The 12677-nt window shown below is 64.6% G+C and overlaps 1 protein-coding gene across 1 annotated transcript; it reads right to left on the bottom strand.

Annotated features, from left to right (window-relative positions):
• Nucleotides 1–391: 391 nt before the first annotated feature.
• On the bottom strand, nucleotides 392–7337 carry LOC131568753 (basic salivary proline-rich protein 1-like). The gene is made up of 4 exons (XM_058820840.1): nucleotides 7044–7337; nucleotides 5004–5497; nucleotides 3867–4374; nucleotides 392–832 (listed from the first exon to the last, which is right to left on the bottom strand). Exons 1-4 carry the CDS (start codon nucleotides 7335–7337, stop codon nucleotides 392–394), a joined length of 1737 nt encoding a protein of 578 aa, XP_058676823.1.
• Nucleotides 7338–12677: the final 5340 nt, after the last annotated feature.

The raw sequence follows: 12677 nt of genomic DNA on the forward strand, positions 1-12677 counted from the left end.
CCTCACCTGCCCCCTCCCCAGCTCCCAGGGTCTCTCCTTGTCCCCATCCCCAGGGACTCCCCGGGCATTGCCCCCCCCTAAACGAACCGAACCCGGGGTCCCCCGGCGCCGCCGCGTCCCCTCGGTGCCGCCGCCGCCCTCTGGACCGGAGCCACCTCCGGGCCCGGCCCAGCGTCCCAGCCCGCGCCCTTTGCACCCTCCCTGCCCCGCTGCGCACCTTGCCCTGGGTGGGGGGCCCTGGGGCACCCGCCGTGGGGCATTTCGGGGTGATTCGGGTCATTCTGGGGGTTTCTGAAGGGTGGGACCGTGCCAAGGGGGGCTGGCACCTTGCTGAGGGGGCTGTCCCCAATAGTGGGGGGATGAGGGGTGGCATGGGTGGCACAAGAAGCGCTCAGGGTGGCACAAAGGGTGCTCGGGGTGGCACAGGGGACCGCTGGCCCTGGCGGGAGCCGTGGCCGGGCCGAGGGGAGGGCGAGGAGCCAGCGGCGAGGCCGAAGGAGCGGGATCCCCCCGCGGGTGTGAAGAGCCGCCGGCTCAGCGCTGTGAGCTCCGAAATCCCATCAGCGCCTGAGCCCCGCGCCGGGGGCAGAGCGGGGAGCGGGGGGCGACCCGGGGTGATCCGGGGGTGATTTGGGGGTGATTCGGGGGTGATCCGAGGAATGAACCGGGGGTGATTCGGGGGTGATTTGGGGGTGATCCGAGGAATGAACCGGGGGTGATTCGGGGGTGATTTGGGGGTGATCCGAGGAATGAACCGGGGGTGATTCGGGGGTGATTTGGGGGTGATCCGAGGAATGAACCGGGGGTGATTTGGGGGTGATTCGCGGGTGATCTGGAGGGAGAGTGGGTGGGTGATCCGGGGGTGATTCAGTGAATGAACCAGGGGTGATCCGAGGAATGAACCAGGGGTGATTTGGGGGTGATTCGGGGGTGATTTGGGGGTGATCTGGAAGGAGAGCTGGTGGGAGATCCGGGGGTAATTCGGGGGTGATTTGGGGGTGATCCGGGGAATGAACCAGGGGCGATCCGAGGGTGATCCAGAAGTGATTCAGGGATGATTCAGGGCAGAGCCGGTGGGTGAACCAGGGGTGATCCGGGAGTGGTCCAGGGGTGACCCGGAGGTGCCCACCCTGCTCCCCCAGCCCCACAGCAGATTGACAAAGCAGGTGAGCGGCCCAAGAGCAGACGAGGAGGCTGGTGAGGGTTTGGGAGGGGGAGCTGGAGCCGCGGAGGGCTGCAGGGATCGGGCTGTGGGATGCCCTAAGCAGGATCATCCCCCTAAGGGGTTTAGGGCTGCCCGGGGCACCGGGGCTTGGCCGCACGGGTCAGGCAGCTCCGGCTGCGTAATTGGCTCAAGGGCTTAGCGGGGGATTTGTCACCGCCTGTCCTCCCGTGCCCTGGTGGGGACCCCCCAAAATCGGCCTCCCCATGCGGCAGAGCCCCCCTCAACCAGGTGAGCCCCCCTCAGTCCTGGCTGAAGTGATTTTAGGTCCCCGCTGCCGGACACGGGGTCCTTCACCCCCGGGGTGGGTGCTGCCCCTGAGCCCAGCCCGGGGTGCTGGTGGGTGTCCCCTCGTGTCCCCCAGGGCATCAGAGGGTGCCCGGGGCTCCCTTTGGGCTCCTCATCACACACCAGCCGCGGGGAATGAAACCCCAGCTGGAGGGAGAAACATCCGCGATGCCAGGTGGGTGCTGGAATGGAACGGAGGGTGCACACACCCGGGCACAGCTGGGCACACCCGGGCACCCACACACGGTCATACATGCGCACCATCCCCTGGCACACGGCCCCTGAGCCTGCAGGGACACTGTGCCAGCCCCGCTCCCGGCTGCCAAGGCTGCCACGGTGCCACCAGCCCTGGCGCAGGGAGCGGCGCCATCCCCGGCCGTGTCCCCAGGTCACCCCGGCTCGCCGCTCTCGCCTTTCCCAGGCCAGGGCGTGTCCCGGGAGGGGACCCGCGGGACAGCCGGGCACCGGTGCCACCCTGGCACGGCCACCGCGGGGTGGCACCGCCGCTGTCACCGCAGAACCCGAGGCAGGGAGGAGCCGGGTCCCCCGCGGTCCCCCCAAAAACCGTGAGAAGCGGTGGCAGGGCGGCCCGGCAGGCGCTCCCGGTGTGCCTCAGTTTCCCCGGGAGAGCGGGCTCAGGATGCTCCGTGCGGAGGGAGGTGACGGCCGCGTGTCCCTGTCCCCTCCCCGGGCCCGCTCGGGCCGTGGGGTGCTCACACACACGCGCCGCGCTCGCTGCCCTGCGCACACGCGTGTGCAAGCGCGTCCGAGTGCGCACGGCCGAGATCCCCGCGCGGACCCCGCTGCCACTCCTCGGCCACCGCGACGCCGCCCAGAGGACCCCAAGGGTCCCCCTGTCCCCATCCCCTGTCCCCCAGCCCCCTCCCCGCCCCCGCCTGGCCCCGTGCCCCCCTTCCCCACCGCGGCCCCTCTCCCCTCCCTCGGCCCGGCCTTTCCCTTCCAGCTCCCTGTTTGAAGCGATTTTTTCCACAGCTCCTGCCAAGAGCCGCTAATGAGAAACAAACGGGCTGCTCGGCCCGGCTGCTCCCGGCCCACACACCTCCGGCCAGGGGCTGGGCTGTGCCTCCCGGTGCCCTCCTGGCACGGCCCCGGGCACCTGCATCGTGCCCAGCTGGCACAGGCACCGGGCATCTGCATTGTGCCCAGCTGGCACAGGCAGCGGGCATCTGCATTGTGCCCAGCTGGCACCGCCGTCCTCACCATCAGTGCCATCCCTGGACATCTCCACCTTCCCTGCCTGTCACCATCCCTGGGCATCTCTGTCCACCCATGTGCCACCGTCCCTGGGCATCTCTGTCCTGCCCATGTGCCACCATCGCTGGGTGTCTCTGTCCCCCCCGTGTGCCACCATCCCTGGCATCTCCATGCCCCCACCCAGCACAATTCCCGGGCATCTCCATCCTCGCAGGGCATCTCTGTCCTGCACATGTCACCATCCCTGAGCATCTTATCTGTCCCCATCTGTCACCATCCTGGAGTGTCACCGACCTCTCCATCCAGCACCATCCCTGAGCATCTCCATCCTGCCCACCCAGCATCACCCATGGGCATCTCTGTCCTGTCCGTGTGCCGCCGTCCCTGGGCACCTCTGTGCCACCCAGGTGCCACCATTCCTGGGCATCTCTGTGCTGTCTGTGTGCCACCATCCCTGGGCATCTCATCCTCCCTTTCTGTCACCATCCCTGGGCACAACATCCTCTCCTTTTGTCACCATCCCATGGCATTTCCTGCCACCACCTCCGGTGTCTCTGCCCCTCTGCGGGTCAGGGCTGGCCGGAGCCCAGGTGCCACCATGCTGGAGCCCCTCGCAGTCCCCTCTGTCCCCTGTGACCGGGCCGAGTGCCCGGGAGGTGCCAGGGGCGGGGAGGAGCGAGGAGCGAGGGAGTCCCGAGCTGTTTCCCCCGCTCGGGGGCCGCAGCCAAGCCCGCGCTGTTCCACTTGGCCCCGGGCCGGCCCCGCTTATCGGCCGCTCACATTTTCCATGAGCCGTGTTTGTGTTTGAGCAGCGCCGACAGCACGGAGGGACCCCCCGAGCCCACCGGGGCAGGGGGAGCGGTGTAAGGAGGAGGGGATGGGAGGGGGATTCCGGCCCTGGAACGGAGGGAGGGAGCAGCACCCAGGGGTGGCAGCAGCACCCAGGGGTGGCAGCAGGGATCGGGGTGAGCTCAGCGCCCGGAAAAGGAGCGGGACCCAGGGATGGGGACATCAGCTGGGCTGGGGGAGCAGCACCTGGGGATGGGAACGGTACCTGGGGATGGGGACCACGCCCAGGGGTGGGAGCAGCACCCGGGGATGGAAATCCCGGGCACACAGCGCCGGCGCTGCCCGAGCCCACCATTCTCTCCTCCCGCCCCTGAGGCTCCCGGGACAGCGATGCCCGCGCCAGGAGCCGCCCCCTCCTCCCGCTCGGGCTGCGGGCAGCGAACCCCCCCGGTGTGGGGCTGCCCCGGGGCCGCGCGGGTTCCTCGAGCGAGCGCGGCCGGGCCAGGCCGTGCCGAGGGACGTCACGGGCCGGATCCTCGCCCGCTTCCTCGAAGGAGCCGCCGCTGCCGCTGCCAGGGTGACGCTCGGGGCCGAGCCGCTCGCTCTCCTCCGGCCCGGCATCCTCCGGCATCCCTGCGGCCGGGCCCGGCCCCGCTGCGCCGCCGGCTTCCTGCGGAGGCGGAGGAATTTGGCCGCGGGCCGCGGGGACGGAGCCGGACGCGGCCGGCGGAGCGGCCACCGGCACCGGCCGGGCACGGCCGGGATCCACCGGCGACGGGAACGGCACCGGAACGGGCTCGGGGGGGCCACCGCGGCCATGGAGGTGTCGGGTGGGTCGGGGTGGCCCCTCGGGGATGTCCCTGAGGGCACACGGGTGACACGGGCGGGTGGTGGCACACGCAGGGGATGCACACGCCTGGCACACCTTGGCACACACAGGGGTTACGCACACCCGAGCCCGTGTGGGGATGGAGAAGGGATGGAGGGGCAGAGGAATGGGGGGGAGAAATAAATAAAAAGAGTGTAAAGTGGTCAGATGGGATGGATGGATGGATGGATGGATGGATGGATGGATGGATGGATGGATGGATGGATGGATGGATGGATGGATGGATGGACGGATGGCAGGTTACATGAGAGAAGGGACAGACGGGCAGCTGGCACAAGGGACAGCATCACAGCATGGCACCATCAGCCCCTAAAAGCCCCCTTGGCCCCACCACACCCCCCCCCCCATTATCTCCCCAAGCCCTGTGGAGCAGCAGTGACCCCCCGCCCCCCTGAGGGTGAGCCCGTGGGTGCCACAGGTGTCACTGGTGTCCCACAGCCCTCAGGGGTGGCACCAGCGCGTCCCCATGGCACATCCCCGAGTGCCCAGCCCTGTCTGTGGCACAGCGTGGGCTGTGCCCTCCCCTGCCATGGCCCAGCCCTTCCTGTGGCACAGCGTGGCACAGCCCAGCCCTGATGGTGGCACCATCCCCAGCCCTGCCCATGGCACAGCGTGGCAGTTGCGGCCCTGATGGTGGCACTGTCCCCAACCCTGATGGTGTCACTGTCCCAGCCCTGCCCGGTGCCCTGCCGGCCCCTCGGGGGGCTCTCCCCGTTCCGCCCCCCCCCGGGCTGAGCAGGGTGGGGCGCGGCCCAAGGCGGGGACCCCCCCAGCCCCCCCAGCCTCCTCCTCCTCCCGCTGCCGACGTGGAGGCAGCGCCGGGGACGTGTCAGGGCCGGGGTGTTCGCCAGGGGCATCCCGAGCCCGCCCCGCGTTCGGGGGTGCGGAACGGGGGGGGAGCCCCGCCGGGGGCGGAGGCGGCGCCCGGAACAGGCCCGGTCCCGGTCCCGGTCCCGCCGCGTCACTGCTTGGGGGGACACGGCTGCTCCCCGCGGGCTGGGGGACCCCCTTTGCTCCCCGCTACTGTGTGGGACCCCCCGGCACCGCCCGCGACACGGGGACACCGTGTCCTCCCCGCCGTGCCTCAGTTTCCCCTCACACGTGTGCAGGGCCAGCCCGGGTTTTTTGTTTTTTTTTTTTTTTTTTTTTTTTTTTTTTGGGGGGGGGGGTAAGGAAAGACTTTTAAACTTTTCTGGCTTTGCCCCAGTTTCGTCCCTTTGAAAAGCTTTTGTTGGGCGGCCGCGCCCCCTCCCCGCAGGCCGCGCCCCCCCCGGGCACGCCACGCCCAGTTCCCCCAGTGCCCCCCTCCCAGTTCCACCCCCCCCCAAAGCTCTGTTTCCACGACGGCCGAGCCCCGGTGCCAAAGGGACGTGGCGGGGACGGGGGGGACACCGTGGGGACGGGGGGACACCGTGGGGATGGGGGGGACACGGTGGGGATAGGGGGACACCGTGGGGACGGGGGGACACCGTGGGGATGGGGGGACACCGTGGGGACGGGGGGACACCGTGGGGATGGGGGGACACCGTGGGGACACAGTGGGGATGGGGGGGACACCGTGGGGATAGGGGGACACCGTGGGGACGGCGGGACACCGTGGGCATAGGGGGGACACGGTGGGGATGAGGGGACACCGTGGGGATGGAGGGACACCGTGGGGATAGGGGGGACACGGTGGGGATGAGGGGACACCGTGGGGACGGGGGGACACCGTGGGGACACAGTGGGGATGGGGGGAACACTTTGGGGATGGGGGGGGACAAGGAAAGGACGAGGGGACCCCATCAGAAACTGGAATTCCGTGGAGATGGGGACACTGCAAGATCGGGGGACACTGCGGGAATGGGGGGACACTGCGGGGATCAGGGACACCCCATCAGGGATGGGGAGCTGCTAAGGGCATGAGGGTGGCGCTGGGGGAAGCCTTGGGTCGGTTTGGGGGTTCTGTGGGTCTGGGGGGACACGGGAGGGACAGGGGGACACTGTGGGGCTGCGAGGGACGAGTTAACCCCCCCTGGGCCGTGCTGCTCCCAGCCCCTGGCAGAGAACTGGGATGAACTGGGGGAGCGGGCAGGAGGTGCTGACGTGGGGCCGGGGAGGAGGAGGAGGAGGAGGAAGAGCTGGAGCATCGCTGCTGCTGCCGCTGCTGCTGCTGGGCCGAGCTCCAGCTGGAGGGACCCTCGCTGGGGGCGGGGGGGGCTCAGCGCTGCTCCCCCTGCCCGGCCCCAGCTCCTCCTTTGGGGTGGGGGGGTCCTGAGTGCACAGCTGACCCCCAGCCCAGAGCCCCCCAAACCACCCAAATACCCCCAAAACCCCAACAACCGAGCTCCCCAACGCCAAACCCCGACAACCCAAATACCCCGAGCGATCCCCAAACCCAAACAGCCCCAGGGGCCTGAGGACCCCAACCCAATCACCCAAACCACCTGAGGACCCCACCCCAACAGCTCCTCCCACCGACCCAAATACCCCGAGCCCACCCAAAGCCCCAGGCAGTGCCTGGCTCCCCCCAGCACTCAGACCCTCCCCAAACGGGCCGGTTTTGGGGTTTTGGGGTGACCTCGGTGCCAGAGGAGCCTTTTGGGACCCACAGGACGCCCCACAGGTCTGTCCCCCTCCCCAAACCACCAAACCCCTCACCCCCTCCCTCCTGGGGGGCTCCGGGGGGTCCGCATCCCCTCGCTCCAAGGTTTTGGGGTCCTCCCTCCCCCGGGTGATCCCACTATGGGGTGGCAGAGGGTGCGAGGCGGGCGCTGGCAGCGCCACGACCCGGCCACGTGGCACCGGAGCCACCGGCCCCGGCAGGCGGCGGGCACCGGGCCAGCCACGGCCGATGAGGTCACCGGGACGGCTCCAGCCAGAACCGGCAGCGCTCGGGGTCCCGCTGCTGTCCCTGAGCGCTCCTGTGCCCCCCAATCCTGTCCCTGTCCCCATCCCCGTCTCCATCCCCGTCCCCATCCCCGACCCCGTTCCTGGTCCCGGGGATGCTTTTCGGGGGGTTCATGGATGGGGGATCCCCTCCCCGGGGGGATTTGGGGCGCTCATGGTACCCCCAAATCCCCCACGCCAATGCCATGGTCAGGACAGGGTTGGGGAGCATCGCCCCCTTTCCAGGGGATGGGGTGGGGGGGGGAGCAGCGAATTCTTCAATGAAACTGAAGAGGAGAAGGGGAAAAAAAAAAAAAAAAGTAAAAAAAAAAAATAAAAAGGAATAGAAAGGAAAAAAAAAAAAAAAAACAGTCGGGAACGGAAAATGTTCGGCGTGGAGCTCGTCCCTCAGAGTTTCCATCCCGGAGCCCAGACTGGGGCCTGGCCTGGGCGGCTGCTCCCGGTCTGGGAACCCCCGAGCCCCTGCACCCCCAAAAATCGCCCCAGACACCCCCAGCTCTGCAGTGAGGGGGTGCCGATGGGGAAGGAGCCCCCCAGGAGGGCCCAGCCCTGGATAAGGGGGTGCAGAAGTGGGGGGACCCCAGGAAAGAGCCTGGCCTGAATGTGGGGTGGATGAGGGGGTGCAGATGGGGAAGGAGCCCCCCAAGAGGGCCCAGCCCGGGGCTGTGGCAGTTCAGGGGTTCAGAATGGGGGGATCAGCTCCCCAAAAGGGAACCAGGTCTGGATGTGGGGGATGAGTCCCCCATGGGGGTCCCAGCCCTGAATGTGGGGGTTCAGGGGGGATGAGCCCCTCAGGAGGGGCCAGCCCTGAATATGGGGGTGCAGATGGGGGTGACCCCCAGCCCTGACTATGGGGGGAATGTGGTGGTGCAGAGTGGGAAATGAGACCCCCCGGGGGGGGTCCAGGCCTGGATGAGGGGGTTCAGGGGGGATGAGCCCCCCAAGGAGGCTCCAGCCCTGAATGAGAGGGTGCAGATGGGGGTGACCCCCAGCCCTGACTATGGGGGTGCAGAGTGGGAAATGAGCCCCTCAGAGGGGGTCCCAGCCCCTGCTCGGGGTCACACTCCATCTCCCCATCCCATTGCACCCACCCTGGGTGGAGGCACCCCCGAGCAGGACTGGGGGTCCCCGTTGGTGCCACAGCCCCCCCGGTGCGGCGGTGCCCCCACCGAGGGCGGCGTTGGCATCCCGGCGGCCAATTTAAGCAATTTGCCCTGGAAATAGCCGGGGAGTCGCGGCCGTGATTACGGGGTTCGGCCCTGCCGCCGCAATTGAGGGCGCCGAGGGCCGGAGGCCACCAGGAATAGCCGGGGCGGTGCCGCGCTGCGGCCGCCGCGGGGGAAACTGAGGCACGGCGCCGCCCACCGCGTCCCCACGGCACGGGGACAACGGGGGGGGGGGGCGGCTGTGAACTGGGGGGGGTCTCTTGGGGTTCTCGGTGCTGGGGACATGGCAGGGGTGGGGTCGGACACCTGCGTGTCACACCTGGCGGGATATCACCATCATCATCATCATCGCCACCAAGGGGGGGGACACACGGGTTTGGGGGGTCCTGCGGGTGCGGGATGGGGAACCCGGGCTCGGCAGCGGCTCCCGGGGCTGCCGAGGGAAGGGAGTGGGGGAGAGAGAAGGGAATTAATCCGATCCATGTGTCTGGGCTGCCGGGGGGAGCTAACCGGCTCCAGATGCCGCTGTCTGCTCCAGCTCCTCGGCAAACAAACCCCCGCCCCGCCCCGGACCCCCCGCACCCCCTTTCTGGGGGCTTCCCTCCCAAAATGAGTGGGGGGCTGCACCTCTTCATCCTTGCCCCTCACCCTCGGGGCACCCCGGACGTGGCCACGGGATTTTTGGGGCAGCCAGAGACTTTTTGGGGCGCCCATAAACTTTTGGGGCACTCCCTGCATTTTTGGGCATCCCTCAACTTTTTGGCACGACTAAATTTTTTTTGGGGGGGGGGATCCCCCAATTTTTGGGGTGACCCTTTTCTTTTTAGGGTGACTCTTTTCTTTTTGGGGTGACCCTTTTCTTTTTAGGGTGGTCTCCATGTTTTTGGGGTGCCGCTTTTCTTTTTGGGGCGGCCGCCTCCATTCTGAGCCCCGTGGCCACACGCCCAGTTTGCACCAGTACAAACCAGTCTGGAACACACAGGAAAGGCTCTGGGGCTCCCCCAAAAGCTGAGGGGGAGCTGAGTGTGACATCCCCATCCCCAAACACCCCAAAGAATCTGGGGGGTCCCAGGTGGGAGCACCCAAACCCTGCAGGATCCCAGGCCTGAGCTCGGCATCTCCCATTCTGCTTCCGAGGATCCTAATGACTTTTCCAGCCTTTTTAAAATTTTTTTTTTCATCTTCTCCTTCTTTATTATTTTTTTTTCCCTCATTCAAAGTGGGAATTCTTCCCTTTTCCCAGCCCCCAACCCCTTGTCCTGCATTCCTGGGGCGGGCGGCCGGGGGTTGATGAGGTGGCATCATCCCGTCCTTCCCCCCCTTTTTTTAATTCCCCTCCCTCTCCATATATACATAAAAAAAAAAAAAAAAAAGGAAAGAAAAAAAACACCCAAGCCGATGACATTCTTTTCTTTTCTGTCATGCTGCAAAAATTAAAGACACATCTTCAACCTGGAGCCCGGCCAGGGCTTTTCGAGTCGCCGGGGCAGGATTGGAGGAGGCTTCGCTTGCAACGTGTCTTGGATGCTTGGAAACAGGGCTGGAGAAGGGATCTGGGGAATGGAGAAGGGATCTGGGGCTGGAAAAGGGATATGGGGCTGGTTATGGGGCTGGAGAATGGATATGGGGAATGGAGAGGGGATCTGGGGCTGGAAAAGGGATATGGGGAATGGAGAAGGGATATGGGGCTGGAAAAGAGATATGGGGAATGGAGAATGGATATGGGGCTGGTTATGGGGCTGGAGAATGGATACAGGGCTGGAGAGGGGATCTGGGGAATGGAGAATGGATATGGGGCTGGAGAATGAATATGGGGCTGGTTATGGGGCTGGAGAAGGTATATGGGGCTGGAAAAGGGATATGGGGCTGGTTATGGGGCTGGAAAAGGGATATGGGGCTGGTTATGGGGCTGGAGAATGGAAACAGGGCTGGAGAAGGGATCTGGGTCTGGAAAAGGGATATGGGGCTGCAGAATGGATATGAGGCTGGTTGGGGGGGTGGAAAAGCGATATGGGGCTGGTTATGGGGCTGGAGAATGGATATGGGGAATGGAGAAGGGATCTGGGACTGGAGAATGGATTTGAGGCTGGTTATGGGGCTGGAGAATGGATTTGGGGAATGGAGAAGGGATCTGGGGCTGGAGAATGGATATGGGGCTGGTTATGGGGCTGGAGAAGGGATCTGGAGTTTGGGAATGGATCTGGGGCTGGATTTGGGGACAGGGCTGTGACACTGTAGTGGCCCCACAGACACGCGTGGGCACACGAGTGACCCCCACCCCGCCCCTCCCCCAGTGTGTTTTATTTAATATTGAAATTTAATGGCAGGGAAAAAAAAAATCTCCAAATGAGGGGAGGAGGGGAGGGGGGTGACGTGTCGTGTGTGCCCCCCTCCCCGTTATTTCATTGTTAAATTGAGCGGATTTGGGGCTTTTCTGAAGGAAAATCCAAGAATGTTCTGGTGGGAGATCCTGCTCTGATGTGGGGTCACTCTGCAGTGCTCCCAGTGCTCCCAGTATTCCCAGTATTCCATCGAGCCTCTAAATGGGCAGCACAGTGACAGGAGGGACTAGCAGAGTGTTCCCAGTATTCCCATTATTCCCAGTACTCCCAGAATTCCCAGTACCTCCAGTACTCCCACAATTCCCAGTATTCCCAGTGCTCCCAGTACCCCCAGTGTTCTCAGTGCTCCCAGTGTTCCCAGTATTCCCAGTGCTCCCAGTGCTCTCAGTATTCTCAGTGCTCCAGTATTCCCGTTATTCCCAGTACCTCCAGTACCCCCACAATTCCCAGTATTCCCAGTGCTCCCAGTACTGCAATTATTCCCAGTACCCCCAGTGCTCCCAGTGCTCTCAGTATTCTCAGTGCTCCAGTATTCCCGTTATTCCCACTACTCCCATTACTCCCAGTATTCCCAGTGCTCCCAGTATTCCCAGTGCAGGCTGTGAGGGCTGAGCCCAGCTCTCCCAGCATTCCTGGAATTCCAATCCCGCTGCAAACCCTCGGCGCGGTGGCAGCAGGGACAAACTCCCAGTGCTCCCAGTATTCCCAGTACCCCCATGAGCCTCCAGTCTCAGGGACAGGGTGGACAGAGGTTAAACACTCCCCAGTTTTCCCAGTTCTCCCAGTAACCAGTGGAACTCCAAGCTTTCCATACCCTGGTGGGAGGGACAAGGGGAGGTGAGAAGGCCGAGCCCAGTGCTCCCAGTATCCCCAGTATTCTGAGATTTCAAACCTTCAGCATAGTGGGAGGAAGGGGACAAATGGCGTGTTCCAAGTGTTCCCAGTATTCCCAGTGTTCCCAGTGCTCCACTGAGCCCTCAAGCTCTCGGCACGGTGACAGTGGGGACAGAGCACGCCCAGCGCTCCCAGTGCTCCCAGTATCCCCAGTATTCTGACATTTCAAACCTTCAGCATAGTGGGAGGAAGGGGACAAATGGAATGAGCCCAGTGTTCCCAATGTTCCCAGTATTCCCAGTATTCCCAGAGCCCTCCCAGTATTCCCAGTGTTCCACCGATCCCTCAAGCTCTCAGCACAGTGACAGTGAGGACAAACAGAGCCATCCCAGTGCTCCCAGTGTTCCCAGCATTCCAGGATTTCAAACCTTCGGCATAGTGGGAGGAAGGGGACAAATGGAATGAGCCCAGTGTTCCCAATGTTCCCAGTATTCCCAGTATTCCCAGTGAGCCCCCAAGCTCTCCGCGCAGTGACAGTGGGGACAAACAGAGCGCTCCCAGTGCTCCCAGTATCCCAAAGAGCTTTCAAACCTCCAGCATAGTGGGAGGAAGGGGACAAATGGAATGGACCCAGTGTTCCCAGTGTTCCCAGTGTTCCCAGTATTCCCAGTGCTCCCAGTGTTCCACTGAGCCCTCAAGCTCTAGGCACAGTGACAGTGGGGACAAACAGAGCTCTCCCAGTGCCCCCAGTGCTCCCAGTATCCCAACGAGCTTTCTCAGCATGGTGGGAGGAGGGGGAAAAACGGAATGAACCCAGTGTTCCCAGTATTCCCAGTGTCCCCAGTACCGCACTGAGCCCTCAAGCTCTCAGTGCAGTGACAGTGGGGACAAACAGAGCTCTCCCAGTGCTCCCAGTATTCCCAGCATCCCAACGAGCTTTCAAACCTTTAGCATAGTGGGAGGAGGGGTACAAATGGAATGAGCCCTCCCAGTGCTCCCAGTATACTCCATTGAGCCCTCCCAGTGCTCCACTGAGCCCTCAA

The sequence above is a fragment of the Ammospiza caudacuta genome, chromosome 27, assembly GCF_027887145.1.
Source record: "Ammospiza caudacuta isolate bAmmCau1 chromosome 27, bAmmCau1.pri, whole genome shotgun sequence".
In the NCBI taxonomy this organism is placed as follows: domain Eukaryota; kingdom Metazoa; phylum Chordata; class Aves; order Passeriformes; family Passerellidae; genus Ammospiza; species Ammospiza caudacuta.